We start from the raw sequence: 19,763 nt of genomic DNA on the forward strand, positions 1-19,763 counted from the left end.
AAAAAAAAGAAGAAGAAGAAACTGAGCTCAGAAGTTAAACCTGATGAGGCCTTTCTAAACGAGCTATGAAACCCAGAAACCATGAAGAAAAACAGTAACATTTGAGTTTATAAGATCATTAAATTCAGGTAAGAGATGTGTGCTACACATAGAGACAGAATAGGGAGACTCAATAAGGAGAATCAAGTAGTACCCAGCTTTCCTTTCTAAAGTCTTTTGTCTTTTAGGAAGACTTAATTCAAGGGTCTATACCAGGGCTCACAAACTTTTCTGTAAAAGGTCAGCTATAGGACTGGGGACATCGCTGAGTGGTAGAGCACTTGCCTACCATGCATGAGGCCCTAGGTTCAAATCCCAGCACTGAAAGAAAAGGTCAGATAGTAAGTATTTTAGGATTTGAGGCCAATAAGTCACTGTTCAACTATTGTGCTACTGGAGCAGAGTTTTACAACAGTAGTCACACAAAACACATAAATCGACAGGCATGCTACAGACAAGTTTCAGACCATGTTCCAACATCTGGCACAGTTATGGTCCCATGAGACTATGTACAAAAATAGGCAGTGGGCCATAATCAATCCACAGTCTACAGCTTGCTGATTCTTATTCTACAGACCAGCATAATGACCCATGGGCAGAAGCAAGGTGGTCTACAGTTTCAGCTCAACAGAAGGGAACCATAATAAATAGAGCCAACTGTAATTAAAACATATTCCCTTAGTGAATCCCATGCTTCCTAAGGATGTTCAAATTATGCAAACAATCACATGCACAAATTCAGTATAGGAATGTCATATAACAAATAAGGGTGATACTGATGGCAGACACCAAAGTTTCCTTCACCAGAGTTCTTTACCCAAGGCCCAAGGTACCACTTTTAACTATACAACTTACCAAATGTGAGAAAACTGTTCTAGGCCCATCAAGGAATGTTCAGGATTATTAAAGATGCTCTTTCTAATCCTCAAACAGGCTCTCGAATGGCTACAAATGGATGGCTGTCGTGGAGTACCATTCTTGGCCGAGAAACAGGATTCTAAGTAGCCTATTGGTTCAGTTAAAAGATTCCCTATGGAAGAAAACTGAGTAAGAAATCAGTACTCAAAAGGTCAAAGATGTAAGAAAATGTTTTTCTCTAGTGTGCTGACTTCACAGCTCTACATCTACTAGGTGCCACACAACTTTTTTTTTTTTTTGATAAAGTCTTGTTATGTAGCCCAAGCTGGCCTCAAACTCATAAACCTCTTGTATCAGTCTCCCAACTGCCAGGATTATAGGTGTGCACCACCAATCCCAGCTCATTTTTTATAGCTGAGCACCTTATGTTCTTTGAAGAAATACTCCAGATCGCCATTTAATTTCAGTTTCCATGAAGCCCATCCTACTGGTACAAGCAGTGAAGCTATAGATCTAGGCCTGTCCCTCAAAAGACTTCTCTTTTTCTGGTTTTTTTTTTTTTTTTTGGTCTTTTTGAGATGGGGGGAGTGGTCTCCCTGTAGCCCCAGCTGGCCTGGAACTTGCTATATAGACCAGGCTGGCCTCAAACTCACTGAGATCTGCCTGCCTCTGCCTCTCAAGTGCTGGGATTAAAGGCTTGCACCACATCTGGACAGGACTTCTCATTTTTACTTGTAAGAACTCTATTATTTGATACATATAAAAGATTTTATGCAATACATATGTAAATTAAAGCATAATATACTCACCAGCCACCCAAAAAATATATGCCACTAACACTTTGCATCTTTGTAGACTGCTTTTAGCCCCAACTCTCCCTTCCCCCAAGATAAACAGGAGCCTGAATCTGGTGTTTATCTTCACTTAATTCCTTTAAAATATGATTTTAAAACATGTACATGTATACATAGACAAAATTTCATCTTCTTTTAGTTCTATAAAAACTGACATCAGAAGCCGGGCATGGTGGCGCACACCTTTAGTTCCAGCACTCGGAAGTCAGAGGCAGGCAGATCTCTGTGAGTTCAAGGCCAGCCTGGTCTACATAGAGAGTTCCAGGTCAGCTGGGGCTATAGGGAGACCATGTCTCAAAAAGACCAAAAAAAAAAAAAAAAAACTGACATCAGGCCAGGCCTGGTGGTGCATGCCTTTAATCCCAGCACTCAGGAGGCAGAGGCAGGCAGATCTCTGTGAGTTCAAGCCCAGCCTAGTCTACATAGTGAGTTCCAGGACAGCTGGGGCTACAGGGAGACCCTGTCTCAAAAAGACCAAAAAAAACAAAACAAAAAAAACAAATAACTGACATCACATTGTAAGCTACCGTCTTAGATTTGCTTTTCTTTTAAAATATTTTATTTACTATTTTTATGTGTATGTGTGTATTGCTTGCATGTAGGTAAGTGCACCCATGTTGTACAATGCCAGTGGAGGTCAGAAGAGGCTGTCGGATCCCCTAGAACTGGAGTTAGCTGCCATCTGGGTGCTGGAATTCGAACCCAGATCTTCTGCAAGAACAGTGTTCTTAACCGCTGAACCATCTCTCCAGCCCCTAGATTTGCTTTTCATATCCATCCACCATCCATATTGTATATGCTTCTATTTTCAAGTTTTTTCCAAGTATGTTTACAGGTACTGTTTTTTTCATTATTATTTTTGTTTCATCTTGTTTTTAATATTTTTAATTATATTTTTATTTTATGTGAATTAGTGTTCCTGCATGCAGCACATACACGCAATACCTGCAAAGGCCAGCAGAGGGCATCAGATCCCCTGGAATTGGAGTTATGGATGGCTACTAGCCGCCACGTGGTTACTGGAAACTGAACCCAGGTCCTCTGCAAGAGCAGCCAGTCAGTGCTCATAACTGCTGAGCCATCTCTCCAGCCCCATTAATGCAGTTTTCTACATACTAAGCTTATCCACAGGTCTGCTTCTGAAGGAAAGTTCAGGTTCTTTTACTCTCTGTCCAGATTGTTAAATCATCCTTATCACACTGAGCCTAAACACAGACCATTTCTTCACACTTAGAATTCCTTCAGTTATGCTTCTTTTAAAACTTCTTGTTGCTCACTGCTGACAAAGTTCTCCCCCATATGAGCAGCCCCATTTCCATCCAACATGTAAAATTTATAACTCCCCAAACCAAGCTCTGTAATCTGAGCCTTCGTGGCCACTTGTTCCTACCTTTTGGACGATTATATATGTATTCTGTCAGTATGCAACCTTATTTCTTTTATTATTTTTATTTTATGTGTATGAGTATTATACCTGCATGTGTGTAACTGCACCTCTGTTGTGCAACGCCCGAAGAGGTCAGAAGAGAGCAGCAGATCCCCGGGGACTGGAGTTATGGACAGTTAGCTGCCATGCGGGTGCTGGGATTTGAACCCAGGTCTTCTGCAATAAGTCAGTGTTCTTAACCTCTGAGCTATCTCTCCAGCCCCATAACCTTACTTTTAAATGAGTGTATCGGGTAATAGTAACTACTAGGAAATTTAAGTCCAACATTATAGCTTAAAGACCTGAAGAACTTTCATTTAGAATAATGAAAACTGACAAAGACAAATTCCCTTAATACCCAAATATAGGGAACTGGCATATTAAAACATAACTATAAAACAAAACAGCATACAGCCCCTCAAAATTATAGCTGTCATGGAATTTTTTCGCAAAATTTGTATTTTTAAAAGTAAAAAAGGCTCGGAGTGATGGCACACACCTTTAGTCCGAGCACTCCGGAGGCAGAGGCAAGAGGATCTCTTTGAGTTCAAGGGCAGCCTGGTCAACTAAGCGAGCTCCAGGCCAGCTGGGGCTACAAAAAGACCAAAAAAAAAAAAAAAAAAAAAAAAGCTGCGTGTGACCTTTCTTTCCTAGTGTATAAAGCAGTGAAATTAGGATGGGACGTAGACACCACGGTAACTGGCTCCATCTCCACTCTGGGTGGTAGTGGGTCATTTTTATTTTCTTCAGTCTGCTTCCTCTAGATTCTATAATCTACGTCGTCGGCCCCTATGAATAGGGACAGACACAAATGCATGCCTATTTATCAGACCAGTGTAAAACTGTTCCCGCTCAGCCCTTCACTTCCTCCCTCTCCTCTCCCGAATGCCTCTCACGTGATGTTAGTTCTAATCAGCAAGGCACCAAGAACTGCACACCCTACCTCCCTGCAGCTCCCAAGAAAGGCCGCTATCAGGCACGAAGCTAAAGCAGCTACCTCTGGACACTAAACCCACAACACAGCCCTAGCACCGAGAACCTAACGTGGATGACGTCATTCCAACGCCTCACGTGGCCACCGGGACACGTGACTCTGGCTTGCGCTGTAAGGGGGACAATGACGAACGTCTGACACCGCATCGCACCCTGCGGTGGCATCGGCCATCGGCCTGGCAGGTTTCCCAGAAGTTACCTGTCTCTAGGGCCGGCTTAGCGCAGCCGCTCGGGGTCGCTGTAGGTCGAGGCTCCGGTTCGCCAACGCCGTGCATAGTTACGGCTCGCTGAAGCGCCCCTGTGACGCATCCGCTTCCCCTTCCGCTTCCGCACCTCAGGCACCGGCGCTTGCGCAGTAGCCGCGCGAGTCGGAACAGTGCGCGCCATAGTGGCGGGGCTGAGGGTGCGTGTTGGTTGCTCAGCGGTCACCTCCAGTGCGCCTTCCGAAGGGTCTGCATTCGGACAAAGATGTACACGCAAAGATGTTCTGAATTATAAACGGCCTCATGACCAACAGTGACCCTGGTTTTTAAAGGAAAAGGACGTGCGTGTTCTCAGTGATCACATAGCAAAAGAACAAAGTTAATTTATTTTACGTTTGAGTGCGCGCGTGCGCATGTGGAAGGAAAAGCACAACTTGGAGGCGTACTCTGATCTCAGCTGGTTTCAGGAGATATTCGGGCATCATGGATTTACCTGCTGAGGTCTCTCTGGCCCTAGAACTGGAGGGTAAATGTTCAAAAGTCTCCGTGGATGTGGGAGTGCAGATTATACTCAGTGTGCTCCTCTTTTTCAGTAATAAAAACAATTTATCAAAAAGAAGAATCCCAAGTAATTCTAGAGTGATGGATCTTAAGAGATTTAAGCTGGGGTTAATGAATGGGAACTTGGTTTTGTGCTCCACACCTCGCTGAAACAAGTGAGCTCATGCAGACCAGGATTACTTGTTACCGTTTTTGAGGACCTCTGGAAGCTGAGCGCCAACAACCAACCATTTTTTCATCCCGTATGACGACCGGTTGTCCCTACACATATAGTCCATTCTTTTTGTTTTGTTTTGTTCCAGGTGTCCTGGAGCTCACTATGACTAACCTCGATCTCATAGAGCTCCCCCTGCCTCTGCCTCCCGAGTGCTGGGATTAATGGCGTGCGCCACCACACCCGGCTAAACAGTCCATTCTTTTAACCACCCTGTAACTCTCTTTTCACCCATATTGTTTCTCTGCGTACATAATTGTGTTTCTGAGATTCAAAAACCTTGTTCAAGACCCCACAGCCTATTACCTATAACAAACTATTTTAAAATATACGAACCCACAGATTAGAAAGCTAAACTGCGAAAATTTGCTTCAAAGTCTGTTTATTGTCACCGATAAGGAAGTCACTAGTAGGAGACAACTAGTATTAGGGGGACAGGTTTTTTTTAAAGAGAAGATTGTGGATTTTTAGAAAGCTAAAACAGATCTCATGTTTGGAATTTGGAAAAGGCTACTCTTTTTTTCTTGTCTTTTTTGATTTTAAGAGATATGGTTCTTGGTTTTTGTCCAGCTGGAGAAAAGTTTGATGAGAATCTGGACCATTTCTACATGTTGTAAGACTGGATGGAATAAACGGCGCTTGCCATTAGTCGGCGCTGTGTGGTTGAGTGTGATAGCCACGTTGGTGAAGAGGGAGGAATATGTCCTCCAGAAAGGGAGGATAGACGTTTGATAAGCCAAAAGTACATAATATGACAAAAGTATATAATGTGTCACCAACTGTGACAACCGCCGAAACTCAAAGTAGACTTGAAGACACTAGACCCAAAAATCTGCCTTTAAAAAACCTAAATGAGGGGCTGGAGAGATGGCTCAGCGGTTAAGAACACTGACTGTTCTTGCAGAAACCAGAGTTCGAATCCCAGAACCCACATGGCCGCTAACAACTGTACGTAACTCCAGTCCCAGGGTATTCGACAGGCTCTTCTGACCTCCACAGGCATTGCAGGACACAGGTGCACTTACCTACATGCGGGCAATACACGCATGCACATAAAATAAAAATAATAAAATACAAAACCTAAAATCGGCCGGGCATGCTAGCGCATGCCTTTAGTTCCAGCACTCGGGAGTTAGAGGCAGGGGGATCTCTGTGAGTTCCAGGCCAGCCAGGCTAGCTGGGGTTGCAGGGAGATCCTGTCTCAAAAAGGCAGAAACAAACAAACAAAAAACACCTAAATGACTGCTCCAGGTGGCCATCAGCTTGTAGTACTTTGAGAAGCCCTTCTCAGTAGAGTGATGCATTTTAAAAGATATTTACTTATTTATTATTTATTTGGTCTTTTTGAGACAGGATCTCCCTGTAGCCCCAGCTGGCCTGGAACTCACTATGTACACCAGGCTGGCCTCAAAGTCACAGAGATCCGCCTGCCTCTGTCTCCCAAGTGCTGGGACTACAGGTGTGTACCACCCTGCCCGGCCTTATTTTTACTATTTTTAATTATGTGTACGTATGAGTGTGTGTGCGGGTGCCTATAGAGACTAGAGACATCAAATACTCCTTAGCTGGAGTTACAGGCAATTGTTAGCTGCTGGACATGAGTGCTGGGAATGGAACTGTGGTCCCCTGGAAGAACTGTACATACTCTTACCATGGAGCCAGCTAAGATTTATTTTTATGTGTATGTATGTGTGTGTGCCATGTGTGTCCAGTTGCCCTTAGAGGCCAGAGGAAGACAATGGATCCCCTGTAACTGAAGTTACAAGCAGTTATGAGCCACACGGTATGTTCTGGGAACTGAATCCGGGTCCTTTGGAAGAGCTAGACAAGCTTTTAACCTCTGAGCCATTACTCCAGCCACCACCACCAGCCCCCCACCCCCCCCTGATCTACATAGTGAGTTCCAGGTCAGCTGGGGTTGCAGGGAGACCCTGTTTCAAAAAGACCAAAAAGAATCATTGTATGAAATTACAATAAAAAATGTAAAAAATAATAAAAATATTTTTTTTAAATCTTCATTATACCTATTCAAGAAGAGGGCAGCAAAAATTGGAGCTAGATGGATTCTTGCAGAAATTCTATGGCCTTAAGTCTCTAAACCAAGAAGAAAATGAAGGATTTGATTCACATTGGTGTCTGGTAAAAGCAAAAAAGTCCTGTCCTGTGTGTATACAAGGAGTGGTGGGCCGGGCCTTTAATGATGACTCATACCTTTAATGCTAGCACTTGGGAGGCAGAGGTAGGCAGATCTCTGTGAGTTCAAGGGCAGCCTGGTCTACATAGTGAGTTCCAGGCCAGCTGACGATACAGGGAGACACTGTCTCAAAAAGACCCCCCACCTCAAATTTTTTTTAATTAAAAAAAAAAGGAGTGGTAGAAGTAAACAAGCTAAGGGGCTGGGAGATGGCTCAGTGGGTAAAGCACTTGCCAAGAGTGCAGGAGGATTGGAGTTTGGATCACAAACACCCACATAAATGTCTGGTGGGTGTGGCAGCCTGTAGGAGGCAGAAATGGGATCCTCTAGACTAGCCCAGTCATTGAACTCTGGATTTAAGTGAGAGACCCAGCCTCAATATGTAAGGAGAAAAATCAAGGCAGATAGCTACCCAACATCATCCCCTGGTCTCTATACACATGTGGTGACACATGGGAACATACATGTACACACACCACACACATTAAAAAAAAAAAAAGTTCGGACATGGTGGCACACACCTTTGATCCCAGCACTCAGGAGGCAGAGGCAGATGGACCTCTGTGGGTTTGAGGCCAACCTGGTCTACATAGTTCCAGGCCAGTTAGGACTACAGGGAGACTCCATCTCAAAGAAGAAAAAAGAGAAATGAAGGAAAGGAAACCGGAGAGATGGTTCAATAGGTAAGAGCACTTGCTGCTGGGCCTGGAGACCTAATTTCAGTCGCCAGGACCCATATGGTGGAGAGAGAGAACTGCCTCTACCAAGTTGTATGTACTCTGACCTGCACACATTTACCATGCATAAACACATGCATACAGTAATTTTTTTTCATCTTTTTTTGAAACAGGGTCTCCCTGTAGCCCCAGCTAGCCAGGAACTCACTATGTAGACCAGGCTGACCTTGAACTCACAGAGATCCACCTGCCTCTGCCTCCCAAGTGCTAGGATTAAAGGCATGCGGCACCATGTCCGGCTACATACAATATTTTTTAAAAATATATTTTATTTAATATTTTTATGTGTATGCGTGTATTGTCTGCATGTAGGTAAGTGCACCTGTGTCGTACAATGCCTGTGGAGGACAGATGAGGCTGTCAGATCCCCTGGAACTGGAGTTACGGACAGTTGTTAGCTGTCATGTGGGTGCTGGGATTCGAACCCAGGTCTTCTGCAAGAGGTCAGTGTTCTTAACCACTGAACCATCTCTCCAGCCCCCCATTCAGTAATTTTTAAAACAATGTATGTGTATGAGTATTTTGCCTGTATGCACCTAAGTGAACTAGTACATGCAGTGCCTGCAAAGGCCAGGAGATGGCATCGGATTCCCTAGAACTGGAGTTAGAGATGGTCGTTAGCCTCCATGTGGGTGCTGGAAACTAAACCCTGGTGCAAGAGCAACCAGTGAGCGCTCTTAATCCCTGAGCCATCTCTCCAGCCCCTAGTTTCAAAGGTAGAGAAGAGGTATACGTCTTCTAAGGCTACACCCCTCTTGTCATTTACTCCATCTTTTTCACCATCTTGCCCCTTGTACATAATACCATGTAATTCATTCTCTCTCTCTCTCTCTCTCTCTCTCTCTCTCTCTCTCTCTCTCTCTCTGACAGTTCATTCACTGCATATAACTCAACCAAAGACAGGTTTGCAGACTAAAGTCTTTTTGAAACAGGGTCTCCCTTTAGCCCCAGCTGGCCTCAAAACTCACAGAAATCCACCTGCCTCTGCCTCCCAAGTGCTGGGTTTAAAGGTGTGTGCCACCACCCCTGACCTAAATCTCTTTAAAATTTTATTATATTTTTATGTGTATGAATGTATTTTCTTCATGTAAGTGTACCCATGTCATGCAGTGCCCACGGAGGACAGACGAGGGCATTGGATCCCCTGGAACTGGAGTTATGGAGTTGTTAGCTGCCATGTGGGTGCTGGGATTTGAACCTAGATCTTCTGCAAGAGCAGCCAATGCTCTTAACCTCTGAGCCATCTCTTCAGCCCACCCATGAAAATCTCTTACAATCTAGCTCCGTGAAACATTATTAGAACTTAAGATTTCAGGTGACTCTCTGTCCTCTTGATCCACTCTAGCAGGTAAAATCTAGACAGAAGCATTCCAAAGCTGGGGTGTCTTCCTGAAAGGTACTGGAACTATCACATGTGACTTGGGGTGAATATCCAGCCTCTCAGGTTATTCATTCATTTAAAAAAATATAGGCGTGGTAGTCACTGCCCACTCTGTTTCACAGACATCTGTCCCTATTAAAGAGCATAGGTGGAATATGGATATTGAAGTGCCATCCAGAAGGACTCTGTATTTTGTGGTTACACTGCTCTCAATATGTTGCTTGAGTATTGTAGAGTGTGAATGATCACTATGGAATGAATATGTCTGGCGAAAAATGTGATGTACCTGCAGAAGGGCATGGCAAATGGCGGGGACCCAGCACTGAAGCTTCCCACAGGACCAGTGATTCTCAACCCTGACTGTAGATTAGAATCATTTGGAGGCTTTAGAATAAAAACACCCAAAATGAGCACATACCTATAATCCTAGCACTCAGGAGACTGAGGCAAGAGATTGTGAGTCCTAGGTCAGCTACATCAAATTCTGAATTAGATCTTGACACACAGAAGAATATCAGTAGAAAAATCAGTGCAGACCATGAAAAGCCTTCTCAAACAAACAAGTGGGATGTAGCTCAGTTGGTAGAATGTTTGCTGTGTTCAATCACCATTACCAAATAACACTTGGCCTGAGGCACAGTCCTGCAATCTCAGCACTCCTGAGAGGGAAGAGAATCAGGAGTTCAAGGTCAACCTTGGCTACATAGAGTTTTCTAAGGGGCCATGGTGACACACGCCTTTAATCCCAGCACTTGGGAGGCAGAGGCAGGCAGATCTCTGTGAGTTTGAGGCCAGCCTGGTCTACATAGCGAGTTCCAGGCCAGCTGGGGCTACAGGGAGACCCTGTCTCAAAAAGATGGAAAAAAAAGAAATGAAAAGGAACTAGTGGAATCCAAATAATGTCTGTAGTTTAATGATAATGTAATGATACCAATTTTAGTTTTAACAAATAAACCTGGTTATATCAGGTGTAATATTAGTATTCACTGGGTGAAAGGAATTCTATACTATCTCTAATAACAGATTAGCTGTCTAATGAAAGGTTTTTAACTATTCCATATGGACCCAACATTAACCACAGTTTGCATGCCATTCTCTTGAATAGATCCTGAACTCGGTGCTCTGGGTCTGCTGCAGTACTGCGGCTGTTCCCCCATACAGATCCTCCCCATCTTTGAAGCCTCTGCATCAGGACCAGGTGGACATTCTTCCTAAGGTACCTGCTACTCATATTGCACTAACATCATTTACTTCAGGGGAAGAGGTTGTTAATAATGTTTAGATTTCAGCATGAGGGTTAAGAGAAAGAGGCAGTCTGGGAGAAAGTAAAATGCACACAGTAGCATGGCTGTGGGCTTCTCTGAAAGCTGCCCTTACAGCTGTTTTCCTTTGGAATGCTTTGTTTTCTGTTTTATTCCCCTATGAGACTAGACTAAAGTCTGGTGGAAATGTGTCATTTAGGTGTTTAACCCCCCACAGGACTTACCAAGATGCTGTCCACACAGTTAAGCATGTAGAAATGATTTAATGTACATTTTTCACAAATAACAATATTTAAAAAGTAGAAATAGAAAATCCAAGTTCACACATAGAAGTAAACTATATTATCAATCCCCAAACATCTTTCAAGGAGTTCTAGAATAAGAATTGCTCAAATTAACTTAGAGAGTCATGTAAGGGTTGAATAAAGTTATGGGGTTATTATGACATCAACAATTGAATAAAACTTTACAAGAAACTATATACTCTCAAAATGTTAAGTGTTCAGATTAAATTGCTTATAGCTCTCCAGAATGATCAAATAAATGTTTGTTCTTGGAAGGAAAACTCGATTATTCATCCCTTCGCCTTCTCTTACTTGCTCCTTCCTTCTACCATCTTCCACACACACACACACCACACTAGAAAAATATTGTCTGTATTAGCCTTAAAAATGTTAGTTCTCTCTTTCAGATATGGTCTATAAATGGGAAATGAGTAAGTTCAAATAATAATGCAAAATATAGCTTTTCTTATAATGTATTGGGAAAATCATACACACAAAAGAAGATGTATATGCCTTTAGACCACACCCTTAATGTTGAGTAATGTTAAAACAAAGCATAACTGTAGCTGTCATTTTCTGGACAGATCTCTTGAAGACCTTATGGATTCACTGCTATTTCTGGACCTTGATCAGCTTTGGCTTTTTCTTCCATTTCTGTAAAACCAAATAAAATACAAAAAAAAAATAGATTCAATGAATAGTATTGAGATATTTAATAACTCACCTGGGAGAGACATACCACAAAACATGCACACACATTTGAGCTGGATTAACCACATCATAGAAAAATGGTATTTTTATAATCTTAGGGTCCTAAGCAAAACACTGAAACCAGAAACCATACAGGAAAAACTGACCAACTAGAATACCTAAAGATTAATATTTCATATGGCCACCAAGCATGGTGGTACACACCTTTAATCCCTGAACTCAGGAGGCAGAAGTGGATCCCTGTAAGATCAAGGCCAGCCTGGTGTACATAACATTCCAGGCTAGCTGGAGCTACAGGGAGACCTTCTCTCAAAACAAAAGATAAAAAAATAAATAAAATTTCAAATGGCAAAAACTACTATGTGCAAAATGAAACCACAAGCAGCTATATAAAAAAATATATTTACTGGGCTGGAGAGATGGCTCAGCAGTTAAGAGCACTGACTGCTCTTGCAGAGGACCCAGGTTCGATTCCCAGCACCTACATGGCAGCTACAAACCATCCTTAACTCCAATTCCAGGGGAATCTGAAGCCCTCTTCTAACCTCCAAAGTATTGCACGACACAGGTGCACTCACATACATACAGGCAATACACTCATACACAAAATTAAAAAAATAAAAATAAGGCCAGGCATGGTGACGCACGCCTTTAATCCCAGCACTCAGGAGCCAGGGGCAGGTGGATCTCTGTGAGTTCAAGACCAGCCTGGTCTACATAGTGAGTTCCAGGACAGCTGGGGCTACAGGGAGACCCTGTCTCAAAAAGACAAGAAAGGAAGGAAGGAAGGAAGGGAAGGAGGGAGGGAAGAAAGAAAGATTAAGTTTGTATGAACAGCTTCAGCATTTCTGAAGGCCAGTATGTATGTCTGATGGTGTATCCAGACTTTAAATGTGGGTGCTGTGGGCCCAGCAATTTGACTTCTAGGGGCTGATCAATGGAAACAATCAGGAATCTCAGCTTTTAATGCCTCCACATCGGTCTCCCTGTGTGTAAGTCATTGTACACACATATAACTACTACATAATTATTAGAAAAGATATTATAGGGGCTGGGGAGATGGCTCAGTGGTTAAGAGTGCTGGCTGCTCTTGCAGAGGGCCCAGGTTCGATTCCCAGTACCTACATGGCAGCTTAACAACCATCCCTAACTCCAGTTGCAGGGGAATCTGACTCTCTCTTCAGACCTCTGTAGGAATTACACGACACAGGTACACTTACATACAAACAGGCAATACATTTATACACATAAAATAATAAAGTATTTTTTTTGAAAAAAGAAAAGATGTTATAGGGCTAGGATGGTGGCCCAGTGGTTAAAGCACTTGCTATACAAGCAGATGGAGCAGAGGTGGATTCCCGGAACCCAGTAAATGGTGAGTGAGTGCAGCAGCCCACCTCTAAGTTCAGTCTTGGAAGTCAGAGATGGGGGATCCCCAGAGCAAGCTAGCAAGGCTAGCCATATCAGTGATCTCTGAGTTTAAGACCCGGCCTCAAAAAAGGATAATGTGGAGAATAAGTGAAGATTCCTAACATTAACCTCAGATGCACGTGTGCGCGCGCGCGCGCGCACACACACACACACACACACACACACACACTCATACACATACACTATACACATACACATGAGAAGAAAAAAAGATCCTATAAATGTGGCTACAATATATAATGTAATTTTTATTTTTTTGGTCTTTTTTTGAGACAGGGTCTCCCTGTAGCCCTAGCTGGTCTGGAACGTACTATGTAGACCAGGCTAGCCTTAAACTCACAGGGATCTGCCTGCCTCTGCCTCCCAACTGCTGGGACTGAAGGTGTGTATATACCCGGCTATAATGTAATTTTTTTTTTATAATTTCAAAAAGTAGGCTGAGTGTGGTGGCACATACCTTTTAATACCAGCACTCCGTAGGTAGATCTCTATGAGTTCAAAGCCAGACTGGTCTACATAGCAAGTTTCAGGCCAGCCAGGACAACATAGTGAGATCAACAAAACAAAAATAAATAAATATGAAAAGCTATGGGGCTGGAGAGATGGCTCAGGAGTTAAGAATACTGACTGTTCTTGCAGAAGACCCGGGTTCGAATCCCAGCACCCACACCTAACAACTGTCCATAACTCCAGTTCCAGGGGATCTGACAGTCTCTTCTGTCTTCCGCAGGCATTGCACAACACAGGTGCACTTACCTACATGCAGGCAATACACGCATACACATAAAATAAAAATAATAAATTTTTTTAAAGTTACAAAAAAATTATTGTATTATTTCATTTGTTGAGATCAAAGAAACTTATTATTGAGGATTGGAAATAGGAGATAACATCATGGAAAACTTTTGCTCTATATTCTCTTACATTTTTGTTTTAATTTATAAGAAGCTCTTCTTTCATAATCAGCAAAATGTGGATATTCCTATTTGTTTGGTAATGCAAAACTACAAATAAAATGAGCATTAGTTGTTTGCTTATTTTGACCTCACTGGATTGAGGATAAACGGTTAGAATTGAGACACCATGTCAATTAAGGAGAGCTGCCTGCCCATTAGGGTACCCCCATCATTGCAGAAGACCTTCATATGACTGATTTCTAAATATATTTTATTTCTATCTCTTCTGTTTTGTTTGTTTTTTTTTTTTTTAGACAGGGTCCCAGTGTAACCCAGCTGGCCTGGAACTCACTATGTAGACCAGGCTGGCCTCGAGCTCACAGAGGTCTGCCTACCTCTGCCTTTGAATGCTGGGATTAAAGGCGTGTGCCTCATTTCTTTTAAGTCATAGGTTCTCAACCATACATTATGCAAAGCTCGCTAACACCATGTTTTTGTCGTAGTCAGCTTTTAGCAGAAAGTAAATAAGCTAGTAAAGGGTTTTTGTTTGTTTTATTGTTGTGTGTATGATGTATATGAATGAGCAGATGTGCCATGTCACACGTGTGTGTGCAGATCATAGGAAAACTCTCTGGAGTTGGTTCTCGCCTTCCAACTTTATACAGGTTCCGGGGAATGACCTCAGGTCACCAGGCTTGAAGAACAAATACTTTTTTACCTGCAGAATCATCTTGCCAGGCCCTGCTTTGTTTTGTTTTGATTCAAGGCTTTATGGAGCCCAGGCTGGCCCCAAGTTTACCTTGAAGCCAAGCCTAGCCTTGAGCTACTGAGCCCACTGCCTCCACCTCCCAGGTGCTGGGATTACAGGTGTGCTCTACCAAACCCAGGCAAACAGGATTTCTCAAGAGAACAATTTCCCAAGGATAACTATAGTCTGTCAGATTCAGCCCATTTCTTAAATGCTTGTAGAATTATACCAGAGAATCAAGGATCTCTGTTCCTAGAGCAAGTCAAATTAGATATTATTTCAGAATACTATCCCCGGGGAAAGCTTTGAGAAACTATTATCAAAATAGAGCTTTTTTGACTGGGGATATAAGTTGAGAGTGTTTTATATCTCTCTCAGTTCTTGGTACTATTAATTGACTTGACATTAATTTATGAGGAAATGGCCGGGCATGGTGGTGCATGCCTTTAATCCCAGCACTCGGGAGGCAGAGGCAGGTGGATCTCTGTGAGTTCGAGGCCAGCCTGGTCTCCATAGCGAATCCAGGCTAGCTTGGGCTATAGGGAGACCCTGTCTCAAAAAAACCAAATAATAATAATAATAATAATAATAATAATAATAATTTATCAAGAAATGAAATTTCCCAGAAAAACTTCATTCAACAAGCTTTCTTGTTAACTAGACTTGATTTTCCTTGAAAAAAGAAATCGCACAGCCAATTGCACACTCAAGAGTTTGAGGCAGGAAGCTCATCGTGAGTTCGAGGCAAGCCTGGGCTACATAGTGAGGTCCAGCTCAAAAGAATTCTTTGGCAAGCTGCAAGCTGGGCATGGTGGTGAATGCCTTTAATCCGAGCACTCAGGAGGCAGAGGCAGGTGGATCTCTGTGAGTTAAAGGCCAGCCTGGTCTACACAGCTGAAAAAGAAAAAGGAAACATCAAATGGTATTCATAGTACCATTGAGATAATTGGCTCTTGTCAAAGACAACTATAAATAATAAATTCTAAGGGAGATATACCTATGTCATCACTGGCTTGAGAGATAGCACAGGAGTCCTCAACATCTTCCTGGGGTACATCAGGGTCCTGACCTTGGGGCACACTTGCTTCTTGGGTTGGTTCTGGAAAGCCATATTTAGGCCCATCCCTGTGCTTACAGGTTTTGATAGAGAGGTCTTCTGGCCCAGGCATTTCTTGATAGGTGTCAGGTGACTTGTTCTCAGGTCCGGGTGCCTCCCCGGGTGCCTCTTGGTACATTTCAGGGGAATACTGTTCAGGCCCAGGTGTTTCCTGGTAGGTTTCAGGAGCATACTTCTCAGGCCCAGGTGTTTGTTGACATGTTTCAGGAAACTTTCCTTCAGGCCCAGGTGTTTCTTGAATTGTTTTATCAGAAGGCACAGTGATTTCTTTATAGGTTTCATAAGAAGAGTATTTAGGTTCAATGGCTTCTTTGTGTGTTTTTGTAAAAACAGCTTCAGACAAAGATATTTGTGTTTGGGGCAAGAAGTCTTCAGTTATGTCTGTTCCCTGTTCTAGTGTAGAGGTGAATTTCTCTGGTCCAGTTAGTTTGGGGCTTGTGTCGAGAGGACAGCCTTCAGGCACATCTGATCTGGGAGATGTTTCAGGAGAGCATCCTGGGCCAGCTGCATCTCCAGGTGTTGTATAGGGAAGTGTTTTGGGAGCTACTGTCTCTTGGCATGTTTTAGGAGCGAGGACCTCAGGATCGGCTACATTTTGACACATTTTCAAAGGATGGTCTTGAAGTACACCTATTTCTTGGCATGTTTTAGGAAAGAAAATTTCAGGTTCAGCCATAATTTGGTATGCTTTGGAAGAATAGTTTTGAGGCATGGCAGTTTCTTGGCATATGTTAGGAGAGTGCTCAGTCATATCTTGGTATACTTTGGAAGAATGTTCTTGAGGCACAGCTGTTTCCTGGTACATGTTAGGATAGAGGATTTCAGATTCATCCATATCTTGGTGTACCTTAGAAGAATGCTCTTGGGGCACAGCAGTTTCTTGGCACATGTTAGGAAAAAGGTCTTCTTCAGCTTTGGCCATATTTTGGTGTGTTTGAGAAGAATGATTTTGTATTGCTGTTTCCTGGTACTTGGAAGAATTTTCCTGGCATTGGTGTATTTCAGAACAATGTTCTGCAGGCACAGCTTTTAGGGGGGAGACTAACACCAGTGCTTCTGTCACAGGATGCCCTGTTTCTTTCTCAGCAGGTGCAAACTTTTTCTCTGTTGTTTCCTGTTCAGTTTGTGACGGAAGCTCCAGCTTTGAGTTTATATTTTGTTGTCTCTTTTGACTTCTTTGATTTCTTTTTCCTGTTCCCTTACACTTGCGTTTTTTCTGTTCTCTGCAGAAAGACCAAAATTAGTGTCAGCAACAGGGCTACAGAATTCATATAAATACTTCCAATAACCCTCCCATGCCACTTGTGGCATGACTTTGAACAAGTCCCATAATCTCTCAGACCTCAATCTCCTTGTTTGCAAGATAAATAGTCTTAGAAGTTCTCAGTTAAGAGAGGAAATGTTCAAGACTTTTTGGTTTTGATGCCAAAGTGTGTGTGTGTGTGTGTGTGTGTGTGAGAGAGAGAGAGAGAGAAAGAGAGAGAGAGACAGAGAGACAGAGACAGAGACAGAGACAGAGAGACAGAGAGACAGAGAGACAGAGACAGAGACAGACAGAGGCAGAGAGATACAGAGACAAAGACACAGAGAATTTGGTTTATGTAGAGGGAGGGCTGGTGTGCTGGATAGCTTTAGTGTCAACTTGACACACTTGGGTTGAGGGAGCCTCAACTGGGGAATTGCCTCTGTTGGTCTGGCCTGTGGCCATGTCTGAGGGGCATCTTCTTGATGAGTGATGTGGGAGGGACCAGCCCACTGTGGGTGGTGCCACCCCTGGGCAGTGGGCCTGTGTTGTGTAAAAAAGCAGGCTGAGTAGGGGCCAGAGGAGCAAGCCAGTAAGCAGCGTTCCTCCATGGCCTGTGCTCCAGCTCCTGCCTCCAGAATCTTGCCCTGAGTTCCTACCTTGGGCTCTCTGATGAACTGTGACCTGGGAGATGTAAGATAAATAAACCCTTTCCTCCCCAAGTTGGTGGTGGTCAGAGTGTTTTGTCACAGCAATGAAGAACAAACCAAGACAGTTGTGGAGATAGCTCAGTGAGTAAAATGCTTACTATACAAGCATGAGGAATTTGATCCCCAAAATCCACATAAAATGTTGGGTGTGGTGGCATGAGTTTGGAATCTCAGTGCTGCGGAGGCGGAGCCAGGATGACCACTAAGTTTCACTGGCCAACCAGTCGAACCAATTGGTGAGCTCCAGACCAAGGAGAGATCCTGTTCAAAAGTCCATGACTGAGGAGTCACAGACCCTGGGGTGGGGTTGTTTTGCTAAATGTACATGGTGTCAAACTGCCTTCTAAATATATTTGTTTATATTCATAGATTAGTGTTGCTCTCAGCCTTGGTCAGAGAAGCTTCTTTTTTGCAATAGGCAGCAATCAGTGGAGAGATTTATAACTGGTCGAAGTGCTAAGAATAAATGACTGTGGAGTGCTCAGCCCTAAATGAGACATTTATATCAGCACCCCTCACCAAGGTCAGGGGATATGGTGGGAGAGGCAGGTGGAAAGAATCTGGAGGATAAGGAGCAGTGCTGCGAAATGCCTTCTTCTGGACTTGACCTGGCTATTGCACTCATCACAGTAGTTGTGCCTCCTATCTGAGATCTGCACAAGATCAAGCCAGTCAGCATTCCTGCATGGCTGGGGGAGGGCTCATCTCCACCCTTAGCTGAGGAGCTCTTATCAATTGATGGCTGCTGGGGGGAAGCAGAGTCATTTTTCTCCCAGTGGATAGGCCCATGGCCATGCACAAGCAGGAAGCAGTATTTGGACTCAGTGGGTTATGAGGAAGGAGGAGGAGGAAGAGGAGGGAGGAGTTAGAGGAGGAAGACTTAGAGGAGATTTGAAGGAGGGATTTGGGTTGGATATGATCAAGATACTTTGTATAGATGTATGAAATTGTCAAATATTCAAAAACTCAGTGAATGCTTAAAGTTTAGTTTGGGAAGAAACATAATTTGTGTTATGAAATAGCAGGCCGGCATCCTTGCTTACACACTCACTCTTTGGGTTTAGACTTTGTAAGGGGCCCTGCTGTCTCCTGACACACTTAAGGGGAATCTAGATCTACCATCCAGCATGGCTTCTCTCTGTCAGGCTGAGGGAAGATACTGGCTGTGGCTTGCTTATCTTCTGTAAAGAATGCTAAGCAGCTAGGATACATATCAGATGAGACATTTCAAAATCTGGGTCAAAGGTTAGAAAGCCTGATGGAACCAGGCATTGTATCATGCACCTTTAATCCCACAACTCCGAGGTGGAGGCAGACAGATCTCTATGAGATCGAGGCCAGCCTGGTCTACATAGCAGATTCCAGACCAGCTAAGGCTATAGTCTCATAAAACAAACAAACAATGAAGCCTAGTGGATAGGCATGAGTGGTCATATTATACTTAATGAATAGATTAAAGATCTTGAAAAGATAGACGTGGAGATTGCAGCCAACAACACATGGTTAGGTGCTGCAAATCTAATCAAATACAGACCACTAATTCGGATGGGCCGGTGGGCAAGGACCTGCACTATAAATAAGCACTCCCCAAACGCATTGAAACCTTTTTCCTTGTTCCACGGTGCCTTCCTAAACAGATCAAATAAATAATTTTTTTGTTGGTGGTGGTTTTGTTTTTTTTTTTTCTTGGTCTTTTTGAGACAGGGTCTCCCTGTAGCCCCAGTTGGCCTGCAACTCACTATGTAGACCAGGCTGGCCCTGAACTCACAGAGATCTGCCTGCCTCCCAAGTGCTAAGATGGCATGCACCACGCCTAGCAATAAAATACTCTTTAAAAAAAAAAAAAGCAAACACCAGGCTGGCGCAATAGCACATAGCCAGCACTCCAGAAGCTGGTGCGC

At 43.3% G+C, this 19,763-nt stretch overlaps 2 protein-coding genes across 3 annotated transcripts in view; both read right to left on the bottom strand.

Annotated features, from left to right (window-relative positions):
- The window catches only part of Trmo (tRNA methyltransferase O), a 10,810-nt gene extending 6,289 nt beyond the window's left edge, over positions 1-4,521 (bottom strand). The window contains exons 1-2 of one of the 2 annotated variants that reach the window (XM_008851956.2): positions 4,370-4,521; positions 895-1,069 (exon numbers count right to left, since the gene is read on the bottom strand). In XM_008851956.2, the coding sequence (XP_008850178.1) occupies positions 895-1,069; positions 4,370-4,445 (251 nt within the window). In that variant the 5' untranslated portion in view covers positions 4,446-4,521. The remainder of the gene's footprint in view (positions 1-894; positions 1,070-4,369) is intronic. The other variant, XM_029555455.1, reaches the window with a different exon arrangement.
- A 6,558-nt stretch (positions 4,522-11,079) lies between these two features.
- The window catches only part of Hemgn (hemogen), a 19,499-nt gene continuing 10,815 nt past the window's right edge, over positions 11,080-19,763 (bottom strand). Inside the window, exons 3-4 of the mRNA XM_029555454.1 lie at positions 15,790-17,132; positions 11,080-11,660 (exon numbers count right to left, since the gene is read on the bottom strand). Of these exons, the coding sequence (XP_029411314.1) occupies positions 11,605-11,660; positions 15,790-17,132 (1,399 nt within the window). The 3' untranslated portion in view covers positions 11,080-11,604. The remainder of the gene's footprint in view (positions 11,661-15,789; positions 17,133-19,763) is intronic.

The sequence above is a fragment of the Nannospalax galili genome, unplaced genomic scaffold (assembly GCF_000622305.1).
Source record: "Nannospalax galili isolate Female #2095 unplaced genomic scaffold, S.galili_v1.0 scaffold106, whole genome shotgun sequence".
Lineage (NCBI taxonomy): Eukaryota > Metazoa > Chordata > Mammalia > Rodentia > Spalacidae > Nannospalax > Nannospalax galili.